This window comes from Lutra lutra, chromosome 3 (genome assembly GCF_902655055.1).
Source record: "Lutra lutra chromosome 3, mLutLut1.2, whole genome shotgun sequence".
In the NCBI taxonomy this organism is placed as follows: Eukaryota; Metazoa; Chordata; class Mammalia; order Carnivora; family Mustelidae; genus Lutra; species Lutra lutra.
The window spans coordinates 20,189,695-20,216,311 of NC_062280.1; the positions used below are offsets into that span (position 1 = coordinate 20,189,695).

General features: G+C 37.2%; 1 protein-coding gene across 1 annotated transcript; it reads right to left on the bottom strand.

Moving 5' to 3' along the window:
- Positions 1-2,659: 2,659 nt before the first annotated feature.
- On the bottom strand, positions 2,660-7,515 carry LOC125095515 (uncharacterized). Its single transcript, XM_047722011.1, has 6 exons — positions 7,335-7,515; positions 5,516-5,747; positions 5,101-5,465; positions 4,641-5,064; positions 4,400-4,498; positions 2,660-2,894 (listed from the first exon to the last, which is right to left on the bottom strand). The coding sequence occupies exons 1-6, from the start codon at positions 7,513-7,515 to the stop codon at positions 2,744-2,746; spliced, it is 1,452 nt and encodes a 483-aa protein (XP_047577967.1). The 3' UTR covers positions 2,660-2,743.
- Between the last annotated feature and the right edge of the window lie 19,102 nt (positions 7,516-26,617).

Here is a 26,617-nt window from a genome sequence, read left to right on the forward strand (position 1 = left end):
TCAACAAAACACTGTAGCAAACCCTCATATAAGTGTTCATCTTTTGGAAACCAGGACATCTAACCCTGGAGTCCAGCACTGTGGGGACAGTAACCACAAGTAGGTCTTTGCAAAAGATGATAAGTGGAGTCATTTCTACTTCCATCCCTGAGGACCCAGACACCATGGGGCACAAATAAACCATCCATACTGTGCCCTACACAAGTTCCTGACCCACAGAATCCTTGTGCATCATGATGGCTGCTTTACGTGACTAAGTGTTTGGGGTGATTTATTATGATAGCGGTAGTAGTACTGGTTCTAGTACTAAGAGTAGGGTGCTAAGATAATGAAAACCTAAAATATGTAGCACTGGCTTTGGGGCTGGGAAGAAGTTGGAAAAGCCTTAAGGAGATTTTTGGTTGAAGTTGGACAAAAAAAGACGCTTGTTTTGTAGAGGCAAAAGTTTAGCAAAACTATTTTCCTCAAAACATAGTAAATAGAAAATCTACCTGGTGAATAGGGTGACCTAAGATTACCAAGCGGTGTTGAAAATACATTTGGCTATCAGGTGCTAAGTAGAAAATGAGAGGAGAGAGATGAGCTAAAGAAGTATCTTAAAGGAGCCAGCACTTATTTTGTATGAAAATAAAGCTGCTTCTCCTTCTCACAATTGGATGAGTCTTGGGCACATTGTGAGAAAATATATATATATTTTCCTGTGAAGAGAGGTGAGTTGTGCACCCATAGGAAAGTCTACTATAGATATTTCCAAAATATGGCCATGCCAATCTATATCCCACCCAAGTTCTGTGGGATGGAACACTCTTCCTATGAAGACTGAGGACTCAAGACCCTGGGTCTATGGGCCAGCACCTGAATCTCCTGGACTTTTGTGACTTCCTTGGCCAATAGCAGGGGGAAAGGTAACACTGTGATCTTTGGGGTCCATCATACAATGTCATGCTTCCAGGTTTTGCTTCTCCAGGAGAAGGATTGCTCCTTGTAACCACTTGTATACTGTGATGAAGTCCAAACTAGCCTTCCACAGAGACCACAGAGAAAGGTCACATATAGATGCTCTACTTGAAAGCCCACCTGAGATCCAAGATTCAGTCAACATTAACACTTTCACATGTGAGTGAAAACACCAACATATTCTTCCCCTCACTATCTGTCAAGTTGAGTCTTTGACAGCTTTTGAGTCTCCCCAGCTAAGGCTCCAGAGGCATGTTCTTGTGTGCTATTCTTATCCCTAACCCACAGAATCCATGAATATAGTGAAAGTATTGTTTTATGCCACTAAACCTGGAGTGGTTTGTTTGCAACATATAATTGATAAACAGAAATTTTTTTTAAAGATTTTATTTAGTTATTTGACAGACAGAGATCACAAGTAGGCGGAGAGGCAGGCAGAGAGAGAGAGGAAGGGAAGCAGGCTCTCTTCTGAGCAGAGAGCCCGATGCGGGGCTCGATCCCAGGACCCTGAGATCATGACCTGAGCCGAAGGCAGAGGCTTAACCCACTGAGCCACCCAGGTGCCCCTAAACAGAAATATTTTGAAAAACACTTTAGTGTTCAAGTTTTTTTCACTGTATGTTTAATTTTAAAAGATTTCATTTCTGGACTCTTACAAATGTAGAGGTTTTCTTAAAAATCTGAAATACGACCAATACTTTGGTCACATATTTAAAAATACATAGCATATTTTTCTTTAGCAAAATGGGAAATTTTTCATTTTTCTTCATGAACTCAGCTTTTTCTTTTATTTCCCTTATACATATTATACTAATGTAATGGAAATATTTTCAACAATTTATTTTTGATAGCATTTTGGAGCATTTAAAATTGGGAGGGTAGGTATTTTGTTAAGTAGGATTAAGTTGTACCTACTCCTTTAGTCAAATTGCTCTAAGTTTTTGATTACTTGATTATCTGTGAAGCTGAGTGCAGCTGTAATTAGGTACAAGAGCAGTGTTTCACCATGTGAATCATAGATCCAATTCAAGCAGTGCTATAAATCTTAGGTAAACACCATGTGCAGTTTATATAAGTAATTTACCAATTCATTTTTTTTTACCATTTTTTACAATGCTGCAATTTTTCAGAGCAAAAGAATGGGGTAAAAAAAAGAAGTTTCCCATAATCCAATTCCAGTTCATTACAGTGTAGGTCAAGGCCAGCTGATATCACAAATGGGATAGTTTTATCCCTCAAATTCAGTAATAAATTTGCAAAGAATTTTGCAGACCTTCTTGTTGCTTTATCAACAATACAACTATACACTATAAAGTATAAATCCAGAAAACCAAATTGTATGGTCAAACATAGGTAAATTATAGATATATTGTTATTTCAGAACACACTGTTTTGCATGATACTCTCTGGGAAGTAGTATGCTGGTGGAAAGGACAGGAGTTTTGTGATTAGGAAATTTGGGAATAAAATCCTTTGAGGAAAGCAGCTATATCAATAAGAACTCCTTTGGTTGGAAAATATATGCATATATTCGGAGAACATATATTTAGAGAAACACATCTTTTAGACAATAATAAAAAATCCAAACCAAACAATTACCCCAAACAGAACACCGTTATTTGTTTTGTTTTGTTTTTGTTTTTTAAAGACTTTATTTATTTTATTTATTTATCTGAAAGAGAGATAGAGAGCACACAAGTGGGGTGGGAGGAGCAGGGGGGGGGGGGAGGGAGAAGCTGGGTTGAATCCCAGGACCTTGAGACCATGACATGATGAAAGCAAATGGTTAACTGACTGAGCCACCCAAGCACCCCCAGAACTTTGTTATTTGTCGAACAGTGTGAGTCTGAGTCTGAGGCTTTAGTGGCATTGAGCTAACATGCTTCATTTCAACAAGAGGAAGATGTCCCCTTCCTCCATTGTTGGTTTTGGATCCTAGATAGATAGAAGGGTATGGGATTATTTGGGGCTATCATAAGACAGGGACACGCAATGACACTCAGTGGGCAGAAAACAGGTAATCTTAAAATCTCACAATGTTGAGGACAGAAACTCATAATGAAAAATTGTGCTATATAAACATAATCCAAGTAAGACACTGATATGAATGCCTGCCATATAGAAAATAACCAGGGACAATTAGATATTTTTGTGATTGCTATTTGTATGATCATCATTTTCATCATCACCATCCCCATTTCACAAATATGGTAATCATGACATAATGAAGTGTTCATGTGTCACATGTACGCATCTCTTTCCCATTCCATTGTCAGGCTTTCTGAGGTGCAAGTTCTTTCTTCGTTGTTTTTACATCAATCTCTATGGTGCCTAGTGTAGTTCCCTGAGCTATATGGTGGTTTAAGTCAGTATAACCCTCACCTGATCTAATTTCCTATCAAGTCCCTTTTAATGTAGGTGCACTCTAAATCTCTCACACTGATGCTGCTGTTACCCATTTTATGTATGCTCTAAATGCTGGATAGAGTAGTCTTTGTAAGACCCTAGATGAGGTCCAGAGGACACTCTGCTATAACAATCTGGCTTACTTAGTCTCCAATCTGTACTTGTTTGAGATTTGGAAATTGCGGAGAACCTGGAATGCAGAAAAGATGGCACAACCTGACTCCTGCTTCCAGAAAAGTTAAGAGCAGTGAATTGATGAACTGCCTGCTTATAAGATCCATGTCCATCACACGTTGTATTTTCAAGAACCTGCATGGATTTGGAAGGGAACTACCTTATATAACAATGGAGTTTAATTTAATTTTTGTTGGACCAGAGACAAAGTCATCAAGTGTATATATAAAAAAAAAGAAATCTAAAGTAAATTAAAAGTAAATTGATATTTTAATAGAAAAGATTCACTATCAGAAACTTGATTTCTTTTTCTCAGATATAATGAACTCCCTGTAATATCACTTACCTTCAGCTGTCTATTTGGGTTTGCAACCAATTTCAATCCTGCCTGGTCTTTTTAAAATCTAGTGTACATTTGAAGTTAATGTCACATATCTTCCTAATATCCATTGATCCCTTGCTCCAAATCATATTGTATCCCTCCAGATGGTATCTTTCGTTTCCTTTACAAATGTCATGCATAGTTCAATCACCAAGCCCTCAAATTATTTGACTTTAGAAACTGCACTCCTGTTTCTAATATCATAATATGAATGTATGCCTCACTCTAGGGGTCTATGTCCTGGAACCACTGTGATAAGATCTCACAGCAGGTGGCGAACAATGATTTTAAGAAATGGACTTGTTGCTACTGAAAGTTTTTTTTTTTTTTTTTTTTTTTTTTTTTTTTTTTTTAATTTGCTGACATAATCCCAGAGGCTGGTGGTACCAGGCAGAATGACACCACGGTTCCAATTTTCAAGGACGGTGTTTCTGACTTGATTCACTTTACTCTCTCCCTTCCCCCAAATACACACCTCCACCACACTCCTGTCCTCTTTCCAGCACACTCTTGAAATTTCTATCTCCAAATAAAAGCCAAGGAGAAAAAAGACAGCCAGCAAAGCAGCGCTGAAACAACCTTTAAAAAGAAGAAAGAAAAATGGATTAGATAAATTCTTGGTGTTCGTTTTGGTCTTTCAGAAAAAGAAGGAGAAATAAAGGAGTGAAGGCTAACTCAGAAAAGGGCAAAACTCCTCCGTTTTCATTTCCTCCTGCCCCACCTTCCATCAACCTTGATTCTTCTTGTTATTTCAAAAATCTGAATATTTGTCTCATCTTTCAAATTGTTTCTGGACCACTTACAGGGGAAATTATTTGAAAGTGACCAAGAGTTCCTGCCGCAGTTTGCTCCATCTCCATCGCCCACTCCCCTTACCTTGGCGGAGTCGCACATTCCAACCTCAGGTAGCATTAACCCTGGCCCGTCGAGGTAGCAGCCAAATTGCACGCTCTCGTCGGGGAGCCCAGCACCAGCTCCCGGCTCCGTAAGGACACGCGGAGAGGCCGGCCTGACGCTTCCGGGCAGCTCACTCCACCTCGGCGAGCAGCCGCGGCCCGAGTCCCTCCTGCCTCCCGCGGCCCGCGGAGGCTCGGTCCGCGCGTGGGACCGGCCCAGGGGGCTTGCGGCGCGCGCTAGACCGCGCCGGGGCGGTGACCGATCTCTCACCTGCGCGCAAATCGGGAAGTTTCCGTGGTGCTCGCGGAGACTTCTGCTGGACCTGGAGAACCGAGGCTCTAAGGGAAAGGGGGAGAAAAAGGGACACCGGGGAGGAAGCTCGGAGAGGGAGAGAAGGAGAAGAGAAGAAGCGGAAAAGAAGAAAAGGGAGCAAGGAGGCGGAGAATGCTGCTGCTGTTGCCGCCGGGGAGGAGGCGAACCAGAGCAGCCAGGGCGCCCGGCCCGCAGCCCCGGCCCCACCCGCCTGCATTCCCAGGCCTGCTGCCCGGACGCCGGGGACCCCGCGCCCCGCGCCCGCCCCAGCCCTTGCCCGGGCCCCGCCTTCCCACGCGGCCGCCCCGCCCTGGCCACCGCCTCACTGACTTCTGGGCTGTGCCCCAGCTGCAGGGTCCGGGGTCAGGGATCGTGGCACCTCAGCACCTGCTAGTCGGATCCCCGGAGGGGACCGTGGCGGTGGCAGCTCCCCAGAGTCTGCCAAGCCTGGGCCTCATGGGGCTGCAGGACTCCGTCGCCACCGCCGCCGCCGCCAAAATGAGACTAGCGCCTTCGGGACAGGCACCCAGAGGACCGTCTGGGGTCCCCGTTACCCCTCCTTGGAGAAGGCTCCTGGCCGCGCCTTCACAAACCGGACAACAGTCGCATCCAGAAAACTCTTGCCAAAATAAAAAGTGCGATAGACAAGTTTGTAGAACTGAAGAAATCTATTCCCAGGTCCAATCAGATTCATTGATTATTCCCACAAAAAGTTATTGACACCTACTATGCTCCAGGTATCATCCCAGACGCGGGATACACGAGTAAACAAAAAGACAAAATGACCTGCCCTTTGGGAGCTTCTGTTCTTGTGAGCTAGGCTGTGAATCACGGACAAGTCACCCATTTCCCCTCTCTCTGCCTCCTCCGGTTGGAAAATAATGCCTGTCCCCCATACCTCAGGTATTGAATGTAAGAAGATAATGGCGTAATGAATAAGAACTCAAAAGTCTATAAACACTGTGAAGAACTCTACAAGCCGACCACATCAGAAGGCGCTGAGTGCAATCTTAACCATTTTTAGAGTTGAAAGTCCAACTGGAAACATGAAAAATAAGCAGAGACAGCATCTGGCACTTTGTCTCTAATCAATAAGAAAACCTAAGCAGCAAAAAGTTTAATTCTTAAGAGTCTATTTTAAATTTCAGATGATTAGATTTCTCCCCAGTCCGCACACAGAGGTGCAATCGCAAAACCCCTTGCAATTAATTGTGTGGCTTTAGCTCTCTTGAATTGAGATAGCATACTCTCCCTTTTTATGAAAAATGACTCAAACAGACAAGGATGGTGAAAGTTTTCCATAAGTCTTATCACAAATTCACGGAGGGTCACCAAAGCTGGACAACTTCAAGCAGTCCGGAGAGAAAATTCAATTTTAGAATTTGGCTATATTAAACATAAGCCCAGTCATCTACATTATTTCATAGAGGATGGTGTTTTTGAAATTTCATGAAGCAGTTAAGACTGCAAAAATCTCCCTCAAACTAATTCATGATAAATGTTCAAAATGACTTTTATAGCTGTCTTGGGATTATGGCCCGTTAAGTCCGAGTGTAACAGAGGTTAAGACTACAGTGACCATTGGAACAACAGCCTCTGGAGGGCGTTTTTGGCCACACATTGCCTTCCGGGTTGTGGGAGTCAGATAATATTTAAGGTCAAATGTGACTCAGAGACTGAAGCTTCTACTGAAGTTTAATCAGCTTCAGAATTACAATAAGTTTCTGTGCTACCTTCTACTTACTCTATTTCTCTCCCAAATGTATACTTTTATCCCCATAAAAAACAAAGAATTTGGAAAGTAGGGAATTCAGTGAGTCGCCTCCCCCACAAGACTGTTGCAAAATCTACTGCAATAATTCCATAATAATGGCAAACTCTCCTGTATTGTTTATACACCTATTCATTTAACACGTCCAATAACTTCATAAGGTAGATGTATGATAAGGAAGGTGGGTTTTGGCCCAGACTAAATTCAGAGAATTTGCTCATAATCACTGGGCCACATTGCCTCCCAGCAAAAACTAACTCAGTGATAAACCTGTGACATTCATTTTGTGTCAACTTGACTGGGCCATGGGTTATCCAGATATTTGGTTAAACATTATTCTGGGTGTGTCTATGAGGATGCTTCTGAATGAGATTAACTTTTGAGTTGGTAGACTGGAAACTGCCCTCCCCAACGTGGGTGGGCTTCATCCTATACTTTGAAGGTCTGAATAGAACAAAAGGCTGAGTAAGGGAGAATTTGCTTTCTCTGCGTCTTCAAGCTGGGACATTGGTTTTCTGCCACCTTCAGACCCTAACTTGCACTGGAATGCTCTTGGCTTTCCTGGCTCTCCAGCTTGTGGACTGCAGATCTGGAAATGCTCAGCCTCCATAACCATGTGCATCAATTCCTTATTATAAATCTCTTTTATTTCTCTTTTTTTTTTGAGAAATGGAACCAATGGGAACCATCTCATCAGAAGAACCCCGACTAATTCAGAACCATAGGCATACTTTGAGCCCAAAGCCTGCCTGCCAGCTCTACTGGAGATAAGGAGTCCCTGAATCTTCTTCTATGGTTGTGTGTGTGATAAAAAATGATGCAATTTCTGTTTTATTTTTTCCTCTGGATCCAGATGCAGATCAAAGCAGATAGACAATCCCAAGAGAGGCTAATGCTTCACTGTGTGTACCAGGTTCAACCTGGATCAAGAATGTTTCTGGGGGCGCCTGGGTGGCTCAGTGGGTTAAGCCGCTGCCTTCGGCTCAGGTCATGATCTCAGGGTCCTGGGATCGAGTCCCGCATCGGGCTCTCTGCTCGACAGGGAGCCTGCTTCCCTCTCTCTCTCTCCGCCTGCCTGCCTCTCTGTCTACTTGTGATCTCTCTCTGTCAAAATAAATAATAAATAAAATCTTAAAAAAAAAAAAGAATGTTTCTGAATGGAAGTACAGAGTTAAAAGGTAAAATACAGATTCTTTTTGACAGACTGGAAGTCTTTTCTCAGTAGAAAGTTGGATATTCCACTTTTTTTTAAAAAAAAAGATGTTATTTTATTTATTTGACAGAGAAAGACAGTGAGAGAAGGAACACAGCAGGGGGAACAGGAGAGGGAGAAGCAGACTCCCCACTGAGCAGGCAGCCTGATGCAGGGCTCCATCCCAGGATCCCGGGATCATGACCTGAGCCAAAGGCAGCAGCTTAACAACTGAGCCACCCAAGTGGCCTGGATGTCCCCCCATCTTTTTCTTTTAAAGATTTATTTATTTATTTATTTATATATTGACACAGAGAAAGAGAGAGAGCGAGCGAGCGCATAAGCAGGTGGAGCTTGCTTCTCCATAAGAAGCAGAGAGCGAGAAGCAGGCTCCCCACTGAGCAGGGAGCTGGACGCTCAGCTCCATCCCAGGACCCTCAGATCATAACCTGAGCTGAAGGCAGATGCTTACCCAACTCAGCCATTCAGGCGCCCCTCCACTTTGTTTTAATATAATTTCTAGTTTTTTTTTCTCAAAGGATTCAGCTGAAATAAACATCAGTGCTTATTTGTAAAAGCAACACACTGTATCAGAGTTATAGCAACCTGTGAAGCGTAAATGATCTACCAACTTATGGATGTTTTATGTGGTTTGCATACAACTGTGAAAATGCTTACATTATGTTTATCGCTGAATAGATGAAATAGGAGAACATGTGTATCCTATGCTGTGTGCTACCAGTGAAATTGTCTGATTTGCTTCTTTTATTCCCTTATTGTGGGAACTGGTAGGACTTCTGTTAGTAATTGCTGGGTTTTAGTGTCTACAGTTAAGAAATGTTAGTGAAATCCACTCATATTTTTTCTAGGAAAGTCAGAGTAGAATAAATTCATTTTAGCTTATCAGCATATGAATATTCTACAGCATAGTTATTCAAATATGCAGAGAACTATCTCAATAAATATAACTAACTTGTTTAGAGATACAACCTGCAGCCTTTTGGGAGAAACATTATCAAAGCAAATAGGGCTGCTACTTAAAAGTTAACAAATGGTTTAAATATAAACAGTGTTCTATGATTTAGACATTTATTTATTTATATATTTATTTATTTATTAAGATTTTATTTATTCACTTGACAGAGAGAGAGAGATCACAAGTAGGCAGAGAGGCAGGCAGAGGGAGAGGGGGAAGCAGGCTCCCTGCTGAGCAGAGAGCCTGATGTGGGGCGGGATCCCAGGACCCTGAGATCATGACCTGAGCCAAAGGCAGAGGCTTAACCCACTGAGCCACCCAGGCACCCTAGACATTTATTTATTAATAGTGTGAATAAAGCAAGAGACTTGGTGTGTATGCATCTTGCTCATGTACTGTTGCCTAGGATATTCCCACTAGACCATTTTATGTACAAAAATGCCATGGGCTGGATGAATAAATTTCCCTGTGTTACAGCAAATTGTTTTTATTTTCAGACAAAAAAAAAATCTGTAGTTTCGATGACAGTAAGTTTAAAATTCTAGAGTCTAAACCTCTGTCATCTGAAAAGTTTACCTGACAGCAGTCTTATCTAGGAAGAATTTTATTTTTAAGTGCGTAAGTGATATAGATATACCTTATTAAGTGATAGAACTTCACTTTGGGTATATTTAAAAATAGAAACAACTTTTAAAAGTATTGGTAATTCCACCATTCAGAGAGAACTATCTCTCCATGTTTATAAGCTATTTAACACTGGTGTTTGTTAACATGTTAGATTAATAAATTTATCTTTAACATCTTGTATGACACTTGAAAACCTTTCTCAGATTTTAGAAAAGGTGTTTTATGTTTCCTGTTCCCAGTAAAATTACCCATTTTTAACAGTTTGTTTTGCAGCATATTTTAATCTAAGAGTTCGTATGTTAGTTTTTTCATACTTTTGATTTTAATATCTAGATTCTTAACTAAACTCATCTGTAAATTTTTAAAGATTTTTTTAAATATTGGAATTTTAGAAGTCATCCTTATTTTTTATCTTAAAGTGAATGGAAATAAAATATCTTTTTATTAGGACTCTTTACATCTGTACTGAAACTTAGGACCAGTATGAATGCTGGGTGTGGTGGAGGCTGGTTCTTGTCAGTTTAAAATAGACTCAACAATCTGTAGTACTTATATTTTTTCCTTTCTTTTTTTCTGGCTGAGTTGGCTTTGTTCAATCATCTTGTTCTTGAAATGAGTTCTAGAATTGTCAGTGTATAGCACTTGACTCTGACAAATAATCTACTTCAAATTTCAAAGGAAGAATTTATTTATTTTATTGTTCTCCTCACATAAACACTTTTTATTCTGATAGTATTATTTTCTTACAATAAATCTTTAATCATTTTATCTTTTTATCATTTGTATTTGCTTTGTAATAACACTGTTGTGGATCTTCTAAGCAGATACCTTTTCATGATGTATTTTAATAATAATGTGGAATCTACACTATTTTGGTGTAAGTTGTCACTTTTTAAGTATTTTTTCCTGAAAATATACTGCACAGCCCCTTATCTGGTGAGCAATTGTACCTTAGTATCATGGACTAAATATTTGTGTTTTTCCCTGTTTTTATATGTGGAAACCCTAACCACCAATGTGATGGTATTTGGAGAGGGAACATTTGAGAGGTAATTAAGGCCAGATTAAGTCATGGAGGTGCAGCCTTGGTGAGAAGGGATTAGTGCCCTCAGAAGAAGAGACACCAGAGGGCTCTCCCTGTCCCCACTTCCACCACACTCGTACCTTATGAGGACACAGTGAGAAGTCAGCCATCTACATGCCAAAAAGGGAAACCAACAACACTGGCACCCTGATCTCAGATTTCTAGCCTCCAGAACAGTAAGAAAATAAATTTCTCTTCTTTAAACCACCCACTCTATATATCATTTTAACTGTCCAAGCAGACTAAGATGCCTAGTGAACTTAATATCATCTAACTTGCTACCATAAAGAAATTTCAGCATCAAAGTGACTTCAGTTCTAAATAATAAAGAACAAAAAAACCATTAAAAGTAGAATTTGCAGGATAAATTTTAGAATACAGAATCTGAGTCCTTACTCATGGTTTTGTAATGTAATAATTATCTTATAAAAATCTGTTTATTTTTGAACTTACTTTAAATGTGTGCTAATCATAAATCACACTGTGATTTCATACTTTTAGTATTTTTCAGTGTTTAGTCTCCAAAGTCATCTGACCTTGCTAATATGTCTGGCCGTTCTAGGTAATCTCACTATGCATTTATAAGGACAATAGAGCAAATGATATTAAGTTGTAGTACAAGAAAAGGCAAAATTAATCTAAATTGACTCATAGTAACCTACATAAGAAGATAATAGCATTCAGTTAAGTTTTTCATGCGTTTCTATCATACATTTAATTTATTAGCATATGGCATTATCTCTCTTGGTATTACCAATAAATAATAAATTATATTTAATTTATTAGCACATAGTATTGCCTTGCTATAACCTCTGTGGAACGAACACATTCAGACAACAGCTCCCAAGTGTTACCTAAGAAAAACTTCCTCCTGTGGTTAAGTATTTCAAGGATTACTACTTTGTGAGGTGTCATCTGATCAGCTCAACAAATGGAAGCTGCAATGCCTGTGTTCTCCATAAAAAATTCGGTATAATTCCTTTCACATTAATGGAAATTGTCTATGTATATTTTAACTAGATTGTAAACCTTTTGAGAACATAGAGAACATTGAGACCATAAACTTTTCTTATACACCTGTGAGAAGTAAAACATTGGATATTCAAAAAATATCTAGCAATCAAAAGAATTTAAGCAAAGAATTATAAAAGAGGATCCAATAAAATCTCTCCTGTAAAATCCCTCTTGCCTGTGGAAGAAAGAAATCTAACATCTCAATCCAAAGTCTTTCTTTTATGATATTGATTTGAAAGCATTAAACAGAGCGGTTCTGGGTGAAGAAGGGTGGATGCACCCAGGCTTTGTCTCCCGGGCACTGTCCCTGCCAAGAGGCTCCATAAACACAATCTGAGAACTATTGTCTTACAGGGAACAGGAAATGATGGTTGCAAAAGTGCAGGTGGAAGTGATACCTAGGGAGGAAGAAGGAATATGCATTCATCTGAGACAAGAGAAAGAGAAAGAGAAAGAGAAGTGAGAACAGTCCATTCACTGAAGTACTTGAATGCTTTGCTTCTAAGAGGTATTTATATACGGTGGGATTTTAGGTATAACCATAGTTGGGGGAGATATTTAGGGCAGGGCACCTATTTTACGATATTACCTAAGCTAATACTGTGAAAGTGACTGCCTCATTTCCCACGTAAAATTAGCTCTAAGGTCTCCACTGGAAATCAATCACATTATATAGTGTTTATAAGCATCCATTTGGTGTCCGAAAAATTTGAGTTTGAATTATTTAATATTGTGTAACTGAATAATTTGCTCAAAGTCGTCATCAAGTCTATCAAGTCTATATGTATAATAAAGCTTACCTCATGGGATAGAGTAAAACTTAATATGAGGAACACTAAGTGTTCAATAAACGCTGGTATTAGCTACCTGGAGAAGTTACTGCTGTACTAGTAAAGAGATAACTTAGGTCATCCTCAACTAAAGAATCAGGAGTAGGCTTTCTCCAGAAAAATGAAGGTAGGAGAATTAATTGCAGGTAGAGATTAAAAACATGTATGTGTGCCTATATATAATTTGCATGTGCATATATAAATAAAATATATACTCAATACATGAATATCACACACACACACACACGGACACACATACACACATGGGCACATGCCATATATAGAGAGATTCTGTTATATCTATTAATAATTTAAATTTTGAAGGGGTTAAGTGGGTTAAGCCTCTGCCTTCTGCTCAGATCATGATCTCAGGACCCTGGGATTGAGCCCCAAATCAGTCTTTCTGCTTAGCGGGGAGCCTACTTCCCCTCTCTCTCTGCCTGCCTCTCTACCTACTTGTGATCTCTCTCGTCAAATAAGTAAATTTTAAAAATCTTTTAAAAAATTTAAAAAAATAAAAATTTTAACAACCATAACAACCATTTTGTTATGGTTTCATAAACAAAATTTAAGGGAAATACTCCCCAAAAAGTAGTCAAGTTTTAAGTACTTTTAGTCTTAAAACTAAAAGTAGTTTTAAGAAACATTTTAGCAGCAGGTAAAAAATACAGCTAGTTCTGACTGTATATTACCCATTTCTGAACATGTGTTCAGATAAAAAAAAATTCTTAAAAATTCTGATTGTGGATCCTTTCATTTTGATGTGGTGAAGAGAAGGGGGAAAGAAGACAGTGGCCTCCCCTCAAAGAATATCAGTGTCATTACCTACCCTTGGAAAAAAGGAAATAAAACCAAATTGAATATTTCAAGTTTAAATATCAAGTATATTTTATTCAAATATGAATAAAGAGATCTGGCTGGCAAATGCTTTGATCCTTCAAATAAGATAATATAGTTGTGTCAATAATTTTCCACTTACAGGGACTCAACTGAGCTAACAAGGGACAAGTTTCCACATCTGATTACCTTAGGGAAATGGAACTATTTATAAAAAGGCCTGTTTCTGATGGACAAATGTGAATGTGTAGGAGTAGGGTGGGCTTCTGTGAAACAAGGTGTGCCTATGCAGACAATGCTTTAACAACTAATTGGACTTCCTCTGCAATTTCTTTGAGGTATCCACATTATAATGTAAGAATATCATTGATATCCCATCTGTCTCGAGTCATATTTACCTTGAGAGAGGAATATCTGGGCCAGACAAATGTCCTTACCTCAGGGGAAACAGCTAAAGCAAAGGATGCTTTCGTTTCTTCCTTGTCTATAGCACCCCTTAGAAACCCATTTCTCAGTTTCAATTTTGTGTCGAGAAGCTCAGGACTACTGAACTAAGCTGTGGTAGGAGAGAATTTGACAGAGAAGTCCTGAAGCTCTTATGTATTGTGATTTTTTTTCATCAAAGCCAAACTTTCTAAACCAGGAACTTAAGAGTGCCAGAGGCCCAATTCTTGGTGTTAAGTAAATGGATTCTTGCCTTCTGTTAAGAATGCTTTAGTCCACAAAGCAGTGTTTAAATTATTCTTATCCCTGAGCTTCAACACAATACCAACTCAAGAGGATACATTAAATAGGAATTGGAAAAAAGAGATTGTCATCTTGCTAACTTTTATAACTTAAGCATTCTTACACATTTATGCCGGGCTATACATTCCTTTAGAAACAATTTGGATTTCTGAAGTAAGGTAATTAAGACCAATAAGTGAAAAACTTATTTTCACTAAACTCAGGTTAAGAAATGAACTTTAAAACCTAAAAGTGAAAAAGAGATTCTAATCCACTGTAGTTTCTCTCAGTTATATTAAAAAGATTGAATTAGAGACAATATTTTTTACATCTTATCAAAGATGTAACTATCAATTATTTGAGCATGTTATTACACTAAGTTAAATTTTTCCTGAATTGTTTAAGGGTCTGAACTTAGAACAAATAGTAGATAAACCATAGTGATCCACTGCGCGACATAATGAATATAGACAGCAATATTGTACTGTAATTATGTAATGTGATAAATATTGCTAAAATGACAATCATATTAAAATATCTAAATGTATTAAAGTAACATGCTGTATACCTAAAATTTATACAATGTTATATGTCAAATATATTCAACAAAAAATTCTTCCTAAATGTTAGGGCAAAAGTACTATAGTTTTTGGATAGAGATAAATTTAAAGTAAACATCAAAGATGAAGAGATTATTGTTTGAAATACTCCATTAAAAATTGTGACCCTATTATTTTGAATCCCATCTCTGCTTTTGAAGAGATATTTTTCATCTATTTCTGTCCTTGAATAGAAGTATTCTCTTTCAAGTTAGTAGTCTGTTAGTCTGTTAGCTAGACTGTTTTAAAAGAATCAAGATGTTCTCACAGTCATCCTTTTGAGCTAATGGAAGAAGCAAGTGCTTCTTCTTCCCCTCAAAGACACACATATATTTGCTACAATTAGGAAAGTTTCCATTAGTAACTAAGCATTTTTGAAGTGATTTTTGAAAGATGACTTTCAAATGTCATACATTTTATTTGATTAACTTTATTAAAGTTTTAATTAGTAGGAAACCTTTGGTATATGGATTTGTTAACAACCCATCGGGTCATCCATGTTTAAACAAACCAAGTCCATTTTCTTTGCACTAAAATTGGTTTCTTTCAACTAATTGCCTTCCAATTTAGGTAATGGCATTTCTCATAGATGATGTCAAATCACTTCCTGACAGATAAATCTTTATCCTGTTTGTACGAATGCTCTAGATTTGTTGATGGTTTTAAAATCATGTTTTTGCCTTTATTAAGTGGTTATTTTTTAAAGTTTCTTGAGAAGTTACTTCTTTTTATTTCTGCATTCATTCGGCCACTTAATAAGACATTTACTTTAAATAAATGTATCTTGTATTAAATACATTTATACAAGATACATTTTTATTAAAATAAATCTAATTTCACAATCCCAAAACTTGGCACAAACAAGGTATATAGCCCATGACTATAAAGAAATAAACAGAGTTCTGGTTCATGATGGTGCATTGGAAGATTTCTGAACTCACCTCCTCCACAGAGCACACCAAATTACACCTGTTAATAGAACAATTCCTGTTAAGAAGAACTGACGGCTGGCTGAATAGCTACTGAACAACCAAAGATAGAACAGAAGAAAGAGAACAGGAGGAGAAACAGAAACACATAACAAAGGAAAACCCCACCACCAACACCGCAAATGGCATGGAAAGGGATAGTACAGAGAGACTGGGAACAGTTTGTCTCTGTCCTAGGGCACAGAAAAAATGCCATGGTTTAAAAGAACAATTAACATATAAAAGAAACAATACTGGAATTCTGCCAAATGGTGCAGAAGCTATGGGAAAACTCTAGGTCAGAGGGATTGGAGAATGACAACGTTTACTTTCCCACCCCACCTTGGGTGCCCGGACTAAAGCAGGGTTCAGACACTATGGTAGGTGAGTCTGGTCATCTCAGTGGGCTTGTGCCTTCACCAAACTCAGGGTCCACAAGCCCACACCAGCCTTAGATGTGCTGGGACACTGAAAAGGAACTGGGGTTCAAAAGACCTGAGGAGCTATGGGAATATCTCCTCCCCCTCCACTTTAACAGCCCAGATTAGAGCAGGGTCTAGATGCCAGTATTAGCGGACCCTCATTGCAAAATGGGTCAGATCATCACAGAAAGCTTACGACCTCAACAAATCCAGGATATGTAAGCCCATACCAGCCCTGATCTCACTGGAACACAAAAAAAGAGCCATGGTTTAAAAGGGCCTAGAAACTGCAGGGATGTTCTGTCCCCAACGCTTAAAAGCCCAGATCAGAACAGAATCTGACACTATTGAGTTGGACTCAATAACTGGAGGATGCCAACATTGTAAGGGGCTGGTCCTGATGACATAATGGTGAGTCTAGTTATAACAGGGAGCTTTTGACCTCAGTGAACCCAAGGTGCTCAAGCCCACATCAGCTGCCCTGTGGTGTTGGGGCACAGAAAACAAGCTGCAGGTGTCTGGTGGGTTTGTTTTTTCTTCTTCTTCAATTGTAACTTTCTAATTTAATTTTAATTTTTACTTAAAAAAAAAAACTTGTGTTGTCTAGCTTTGTTTTTATTGTTTATTTATTTTATTTTTTAAGGTTTTATGTATTTATTTGACAAAGGGAGAGAGAGACAGCAAGAGAGGGAGAAGCAGGTTTTCTGCTGAGCAGGGAGCCTGATGTGAGGCTCGATCCCAGGACCCTAGATCATGACCTGAGCTGAAGGCAGATGCTTAACAACTGAGCCACCAAGGCACCCCTGTTTTTATTTTTTTCTTTTTCAGTTTTGTTCTTTTTTTCTTGTTCTCTCTTTTTTCTTTTCTTCCTTTTATTCTTTTTAATTTTTTCCTTTCTTCTTATGTTTTACTACTTTCTTTTTTCTTTTATCGTTATTGTTTTTTAATTCTTTCTGTAAAAGCCACAGTTTAAAAAAAGTAACTAGCATATACAGGTTAGCCAACCCACAAGAGTCCCCAAGGACACAAGGTACATAGGAGATACCATACACAAAACCACTCCTTCAAGTTTAGGAGAATTAACCATTTTGCCTAATCCATAAACACAAACACAGAATGTTAAGCAAAACGTGGGGTGGGGAATATGCTCCAAAAGAAAGAACAAGAAAAAATCCTCAGAAAAAGAACTAAATGAAACAGACATAAGCAATTATGCCCGATAAAGGATTTAAATTAATGATCATAGAAATACCTACTGAGCTGGGGAAAAGAGTGGAAGAATTCAGTGAGATTTTCAATAGATAGAAATTATGTAAAAGAACCAATTAGAGGGGAACCTAGGTGACTCAATGGGTTAAAGCCTCTGCCTTCGGCTCGGGTCATGATCCCAGGGTCCTGGGATGGAGCCCCGCATCAGGCTCTCTGCTCCGCAGAGGGCCTGCTTCCTCCTCTCTCTCTGCCTGCCTCCCTGCCTACTTGTGATCTCTCTCTCTGTCAAATGAATAAATAAAATCTTTAAAAAAAAAAAGAACCAATTAGAGATGGAGAATACAATAACTGAAATAAAAAACACACTAGAGGGAATCAAGTAGATTAGAGGATGCAGAATAATGAATCAGCAATGTGGAAGACAGGGTAATGGAAAACACACAAGGAGGAGGAGCAGGAGAAGGAGGAGCAGGAAGATAGAAGAAAAATATGAAAAAAAAGTGTAAAATGTGACAACATACACATAAAGTGTGGAGAAAGAAGTAAAAAGGGAAGAGAATGGGAAAAAGAAAGAGGATTTCTTCTTTTTCTGTTTTTCTTTTTTAAATTTAGAATACATTTGAACCATCTAGTTAATATGAACTGCTGTTTACTTAGAATGTTATATATGTACCTAATGGTAACCATAAATCCAAACCTTATGACAGATACAAAAAAATAATGAGAAAGAAAGCCAAACAAAACTGATCACAAAGAAAAAGAGCAAAAGAAGAAAGGAGCAAAGTAGAGCTACAAAAACAACCAGAAAGCAAATTTTAACAACGTCAGTAAGTACATATCTATCATGATTACTTGAAATATAAATGGCCTAAATGCTCTAATCAAAAGATATAGAGTGGTAAAATGGATAAAAATAGAAGACCCATTTATATGCTGCCTATGAGACTCACATCAGACTTAAAGAGTCATAAAGAGTGAAAATGAAGAGATGGGACAACATTCACCATGCAAATGAAGCAGGAAAAATAAAAAAGCCAGGGTAGCAATACCTATATCAGATAAAATAGGCTTTAAAACAAAACTTATAACAAGAGACAAAGAAAGGCATTATGTAATGATAAAAGGATTAATCCAATAACAGTAGGTATAATAATTGTAAATATCTACTTACCTAACAACTGGAGCACCTAAACGCATTAAACAAATACTAATGGACATAAAGAGAGAAATTGATGATAATACAATAATAGTAGAGGACTTTAATATTCCACTTTTTCAGTGGATAGATCATCCAGACATAGAATCTATAAACAATGCCTTTGAAAGATATTGGAACAGGTGGACATAACAGATATATACAGAACATTCCATTCAAAACCAACAGAACACACATCATTTTCAAGTATGCTTGGAACATTCTCCAGAATAGATCACAGAGTAATCTATAAAACAAACCTCAATACATTTAAGAAGATTGAAACCATACCATCCATTTTTTCCAACCACAACAGTATGAAAGTAGAAATATATCACAAGAAAAAAAGTGGGGAAAACACAAACATATGCAGACTTGACAACATGACACTAAACAAGCAATGGTTCAATGAAGAAGTCAAAGAAAAAAATTTAAAAAAATACATGGAGAGAAATGAAAATGAAAACACAACAGTCCAAAATTTCTGAGACATAACAAATGCAGTTCTAAGAAGGAAATAATACAGGCCTACTTCAAGGAACAAGAAAGAATTCAAATCAACAATCTAACCTTACACCTAAAGGAACTAGAAAAACAACAAAACCCAAGGTGAGTAGAAGAAAGGAAATAATAAAGTTGAGAGCAGAAATAAATGATGTAGAGACTAAAAAAGCTATAAAAAATCAATGAGACCAAGAGCTGGTTCTTTGAAAAGATAAATAAAATGGACAGATTCTTAGACTCATCAAGAAAAAAAAGAGAAATGACTCAAATAAAATCAGAAAAAAAAAAGAAGAGAAATACAAAGGATTATGACAATGTTATGAATAATTATATGCCAACAAACTAGACAACCTAAAAGAAATGGATACATTCCTAGAAACATATAATCTTCTAAAACTAAACCAGGAAGAAATAGAAAATCTGAATACACTAATTACCAGTAAGGAAATGGAACTTCTCAAACTCAACACCCAAAAAAACAAATAATTAAGGAAAAAAATTGGCAGAAGACATGAACAGACACTTCTCCAAAGAAGACATTCAAATGGCTAACAGACACCTGAAAAAGTGTTCAACATCATTAGACATCAGGGAAATTAAAATCAAAACCATATTTGAGATACCACCTTAAACCAGTTAGAATGGTAAAAATTGACAAGGCAAGAAACAACCAATGTCGAAGAGGATGTGGAGAAAGGGGAACCCTCTTTCACTGTTGTTGGGAATGCAAGTTGGTACAGCCACTTTGGAAAACAGTGTGGAGCTTCCTCAAAAAGTTAAAAATAGAGCTGTCCTATGACCTAGCAATTGCCCTACTGGGTGTTTACCCCAAAGATACAGATATAATGAAAAGAAGGGCCACATGCACCCCAATGTTCATAGCAGCAATGTCCACAACAGCCAAACTGTGGAATGAGCCAAGATGCCCTTCGATAGACAAATTGATAAAGAAGATGTGGTCCATATATGAAATGGAATATTACTCAGTCATCAGAAAGGATGAATATTCACAATTTGCATCTACATTAATGGAACTGAAGGAGATTATGCTAAGTGCAATAAGTCAAGTAGAAAAAGACAATTATGATTTCACTTATATAAAGAACATAAGGAATAGCATGGAGGACATTAGGAGAAGGAAGGGAAAAATGAAGAGAAGGAAATCAGAGGGGAAGACAAACCATGAGAAATTATGGAGTGTGGGAAACAAACTGAGGGTTTCAGAGGGGAAGGAGGCGGAGGAATATGTTAGCCTGGTGATGGGTATTAGGGAGGGCATGGATTGCATGGAGCACTGGGTATTATATGCAAACAATGAATCATGGAACACTACATCAAAACCTAATAACGTACTGCATGGTGACTAACATAACATAATAAAAAAAAAAGTAAGAAAATGGAATTAGTAATAAAAGTCCAGGACCAGATGGAATCATAGGTGAATTCTACCAGGCATTTAAAGAAGAGTTAATACCTACTCTCCTCAAAAATAGAAAAGGGGGGAAAGCTTCCAAATATGAGGCCAGCATTACCCTGGTACCAAAATCAGAAAGACATCACAAAAACAAAACTACAAGCCAATATCCCTGATGAACAGAGATGCAAAAATTCTCAAAAAATGTTGGCAAACCTTATACGACAATACATTAAAAAGGTCATTCACTACAATCATGTGGGATTTATTCCTGGGATGCAAGGAGGGTTCAGTAATCACAAATCAATCAAAGTCATACACCACATCAACAAAACAAAGGATAGAAATCATATGATACTTCATTAAATGCAGAAAAACCATTTGAACAAGAATCAACATCCATTCACAATAAAAACTCGCAACAAAATAGGCTTAAAGAGAACATACCTCAACATAGTAGAGGCCACTTATGAAGAAAACACAGCTAACATTATCCTAAAGGGTGAAAAACCCTTAAGAAAAGAATGTCCACTCTCAGCAGTTTTATTCAACATAGTACTGTAAGTCCTAACCACAGCAATCAGACAATAAAAAGATATAAGAGTTATCTATATTGGTAATGAAGAAGTTAAACTCACTTTTTGTGGATGATATGATACTATACATAGAAAAATCCTAACACCTCCACCAAAAAACTACTAGAAGTAATAAACAAATTCAGCAAAGTGGCAGGAAACTAATACCCAGAAACCAGTAGCATTTCTATTCACTAACAACAAAGTCTCAGAAGGGGAAATTTTAAAAACAACACAATTTACAATTACACCAAAAGAACCCTACTCTTGATTCAAAAAATGTTGTCTTTATAAGAGTCAAATCCACCTTGGGGTGCCTGGGTGGCTCAGTGGGTTAAGTCTCTGCCTTCAGCTCAGGTCATTATCTCAGGGTCCTGGGATCGAGTCTCACATCGGGTTATCTGCTTGGCAGGGAGCCTGCTTCCTCCTCTCTCTCTGCCTACTTGGGATCTCTCTCTATTAAATAAATAAATAAAATCTTTATTTAAAAAGAAGAGTCAAATCCACCTTAAAATGAACACATTTTGTATCAAATTACTTATGAGGGGAAGCAAGTTTAGAAATGTGTTTAAAGTTAGGAAGTTTTTGTTTTGTTTTTAGTAGAAAGGAAGCAGAACATAGTGGTTAAGAATATGGGCTGAGAATTCAGGCAGGCCAGAATCCTCAACATTATTCTGCCATTTTGACAAGTAACTAATTCCTCTGTGCTCAGTTTCATCTGTAAAATGGAGGTATTGCCAACACCTGAGGTTGGCCATGAGGATGCAATAACATTGAATATGTGCATATGTCTACCACGGTTCCACAGGACGAATCCTATAAATGACAGATTAGTCTTTCTCATATATTTGTGTGATGGCATAGGACACTAACACAGGTATGACTCTTGTGTCTTACTTTTTCCTCCAAGAAAATGTCATGCCTTACTTACTAAGCTATTTGTGATAGTAGATCAGGAGCGGAAGGGGAAAGTCAATGCAGAGAGACAAAGAAGTCTAGGTGTTATGACTGAGTTTAGAGGCATATGGATATTATTAGAGCAGAGAATAGTAAGATTGGTGGGAAAGAAAGTGTGTAAGAGAGGAAAAAGCATGGAGGCTTTAGGATGCTCTGTTTGTATTTAGGTATGGCCTTCATAGAGTTCAGGAGATCAATGTTAAATTCTTGAATAATTTTATAATTAGTTATTGTAGTGTTTTAAAGAAATCAGTGCAACATGGGTGCACTCTATAAGAAACACACTTCTAATTTTTTTCTTCTTTCCATTAGTGATGCTATATATAGTAGTGAAGATTTACCCACATTCCTGATTGAATTCCTTTTTACATTCTAGTTAGTTGGTATGTTTTTCTCAAGTTGAGCATTAGAAATTTCCCAAAGTATTTCTATTACATACTATATAATTTACTAAAAACTTGATGTAGAAACTTGACCATATGTTTGAGGCTTAACTGATTATAGGTACTGAAAACATTCCCAAACTATTGAGTTCACAAAAATCACTGAAGATCAAGACTATGCATTGTATCAACAGCCTCTCTATTTTATTCAGTGTTTGTTATACATTGAATAGGATTATAAATTTTCATAGCATTTGTCCACATTCGTGTACTATCTTCGCCTGTGATATTAAAGACTTTTTCATGACTTGAACCTTTGTTCTCATGATCATTAGTTTTTACTCCAAGTAAGATATCCTGGCTTTTCCATCCTGCCCTTGCCTTGTGTGTGGGTATGTGTGTGTGTGTTTCTATGTCCTTAGATATAAACCTAGGTTATTTCATAAATCACAACATATTGACCCCAAACATCAGAAAAACTGCGAGAGGGTGTGGAATTAAGTATAACATTGATTTAAGAGAGTAAGATACTGACCTAGTACTATTTTACAATCCCAGGGAATTACAGAAGTAAATACATTGTTCTAAAACCAACAATGGAATCATATTTATTCAAATATTTCAATAATACCAAGAGGAAATTATTCACAAATGCTGTCCTGTTTTCAAAGTTGTTTTCTTTTGCAATACTGTTTGACATTTCACAGCACTCAAACAGAGAAAGTATGCGGAGATGAATCCTTTCTTCATTGTATTGTCTTTGAGAGCAAGAAATATCATATTTTAGCTGCAGAGAATTCTGGCATCTGTCACATAGAGCAACAGAAAAAGAGAAGTAAAGAAAAGAAAGAGAAAAAGAGAAAAAAAGAGAGTGTCAGGTCTCAGAAATTTGTTAAATGCTATCATATACATTGCTTAAAATTCAAAATATCATAGGAGATGCTTATTACTTACATTTTAAAGGAAAAAATAGTCTCAGTGAATTAAGGTGATTTGTTCAATTCACACATCTGATAAAAACCAGAGTTTGTGTTTGCCTAATTTTAAAGTCCTTGCAATTTATACTATAATATAACGTAGATTATATTATGGAGTCTGAATATTATAGAGTATCGATTATAATATAGAGTATATATTATAGAGTCCGAAGATGTTGTGTGTCATGATAAATATTGATTGAAATCTTAACTAGATTTGGGTACATGTTTGAAATTTGTACTTGTACTGTACTTGTACTAAAATTTATAAGTTTCATGAAAGTTATCTAATGAAATTTTCAAAGTTCATAATACCTGGGTAAAAATAACAGACTGAGTAATTATGCTTCTTTTCTCAAATACCCTAGATTATTAATTTATTAATGTTACTTTACTAATATTAATAAAAATATATTTTAAAGTCTATAACCTAATGAAAAGAAAAAGGGCTATCAGTGGTAGATCATAAATTTGGGCAATACCTGATAATTGAAAAGTAAACTGATTTGGATTAAGTGAAGATATTGCACACCAAACAAAAGTAGCACTTTAAAACAGGAACAACTCTGTGTAATATCCACATTGCAATGTCTTTGTAATTGGAAGGGGAGAGAAGCACTATTGCACATATTAGAAATGTTGACTCATGAACCACATACATCAGTGCTAAGCAGTAAATATTGTAAGTATTTGCCAGTAGGTAGAGAACTGAGTGTTAATACTTTAGTGGAAGAAAGAGGCTCATGTTCCAGGTGGCCGGTAAAACCTCAGAAATGAAGAGAGATTTCCCTGAATGAAAACAACTATAACAAGCAAATTATGCCTAACAGCATACCTTCTGGTCTTCTTTCCATCAACCACTAATCATCAGAGTCTGGCTTTAGTAAACCCAAACAGTATCCATAGCCTGGCAAATAAAAAATTCCAGATGAAAATGGACATAAAGAGCTATTGGATATTTGAGGAAAACCAATACCTAGCGAAAGTAATAAACTAAACAAACTAAATAAGAAGGTAGAGAAAGATGTCAAAAAAGTATAATTTATATCTTTATAAAGATATTTTAGGACATGATATCTATTAAGAAGAGCAGGATGTCATAAAAATCTGAATTTATATATCATCTATACATAAATATTTGAAAAGGGGGTTAAATGGTAAAATGTACACTCCTCAAGTGTGAATAAGAGCAGAAAGAAGCAACAGAAGGAAGAATTCTGTAAGAATATGATACAAAGTGTAAAAGGAAAAAGTAGGAGCTATTGCAATGTGTATCTGATTAGAGGTGCAAGATAGAGAATAAAGGAAAGTTTGGGGGCACCTGGGTGGCTCAGTCAGTCTTTGGTTCAGGTCATGATCTCAGAGTCCTGGGATGGAACCTCCTATCAGGCTTCCTGCTCAGCCAGGAATCTGCTGCTCCTTGTCCTGCCTCTCTCCCATATACTCCCTGCTTGTGCTCTCTGCTCTCTGCTCTCTCTGTCTCTCAAATAAAAGAATAAAATTTTTTAAAGAGAGAATAAAGGAACATGTAGAAGAAACTTTGTCAAGGAGAAGGACACTGGTCCTTAAGTTGAAAGGAATTACTTGGGGCTTAGAAAGATATATTTAAAAGACTAACAGCATAGTGAAATTTTGGAAAATCAAGGATAAACAGAAAGTTGTTAAGTCCTTCTAAATATAAATAAAATGAGAAAAAAAAGACACAGAGTGATTTAGAATTCTATTGACATCAGGTTTTTTATCACCTTTGGATCTAGGTAGACAGTGGAGCAATGTCTTTAGAATCATGAGGAAATGTGATTTGCTATAATGATTGTATACAGTCAAACTAGAATTTTAGTGAGGGAAAAAATTCTCACACATTTCTGGATACAAAATATTTATCATCAACGATTATTTATTGTTTGTGGGGCAAATATAGGAACTGATTTGCTGTGATGGTAGAAAGTTTGTATACACATATATATTAAAATTCAACACTGGAAGTATGTAGGAAGACAGTAAGATTGGCAGTTTTTCAGTCTTCCTGAAATTCCTCACAAAATAGCAGACAAGACCAATTAGATAGCAAAACATAAACTTCACAGACAACATTTAAATGACAAGTTAGCTCCCAAAATGAAAAAGCACAAGTGGGTGTGATAAACTATGGACAGTTACAGACCTCCATGGGATTAATGCCTGCACAGGAAAAAGCAGAAGAAAAGCAGTAGAGAATCTAATCAACTGGAAAACAGTAGGACACACAAAAATAGTCAATAGATACCCACTGGAAAGAATACCAAGCCATTCTAGGAACAGCAGTTGAAACTGAAAGTGTGCTGCCCACTCTGATTTTAGGTGCAGGAAGGAGCTTGCATTAACTGTAAAGGAATTGGAGCAGGATGGTCTTATGAACTCTCTAAACTGACCATCCAGGATTCCATTCATCAGCTCATCTTTCAAGGAGGAGAAACTGCTGGAAGTGAAAGAAAAATTTCACAAGACAGAGATGATAGAGACAAAGGAAACAGGATGTTCAGATAAAGCTGATGGTGAGCAACTGTGTCAAGAAATTTCAGAAAACAAGCATGCGTGTGTGTGTGTGTGTGCATGCGTGCACATTGTAACATCACACAAGTCACAAAGGATGACCTCTCTGAAATTAGCTCTTTCAAATTTCAACTCTAACTTCCTCCTCCTAATAGCTCAAGACTAATTTTATGTGGAAATAGAAAATGTCAAATATTATACAACATATTTACTTTAAAATGAGTATAAGGAAATCTAAGAAAATGTTCCAGACAAGGAAACCATGCCAGAAAAAAAAATCAGCCACAAACCAGAATTGCAATCTACTTTTTTTGATACAAAAAGAAATATAAGAAAATGATCCAATACATAAAAGGACAGTATAAATCAGATTCAGAAACTCAGAAATGAGAGGACAAATCTGAGTAAAGAATTAGAAATACAAGGAAAATATTTCAGAGATTTAAAATTAACTCGAGGAAATAAATTGAACGGATAATATCTTTAAAGAAATTGAAGACATAAAAGATAAATAGTTAAATTTTTTTAAGTAAAAAGATAAAAGACATAAGAGAAAATAACAGCATATGGATAATAGGAGTCCTTTGAGAAGAAAACCAAAGCAAAGGAACAGAACAAGTATTCAAAACTATAATTAAGAAACCCTTGCTGGAGAGGTTCCTGGGTGGCTCAGTTGGTTAAGCAACTGCCTTCAGCT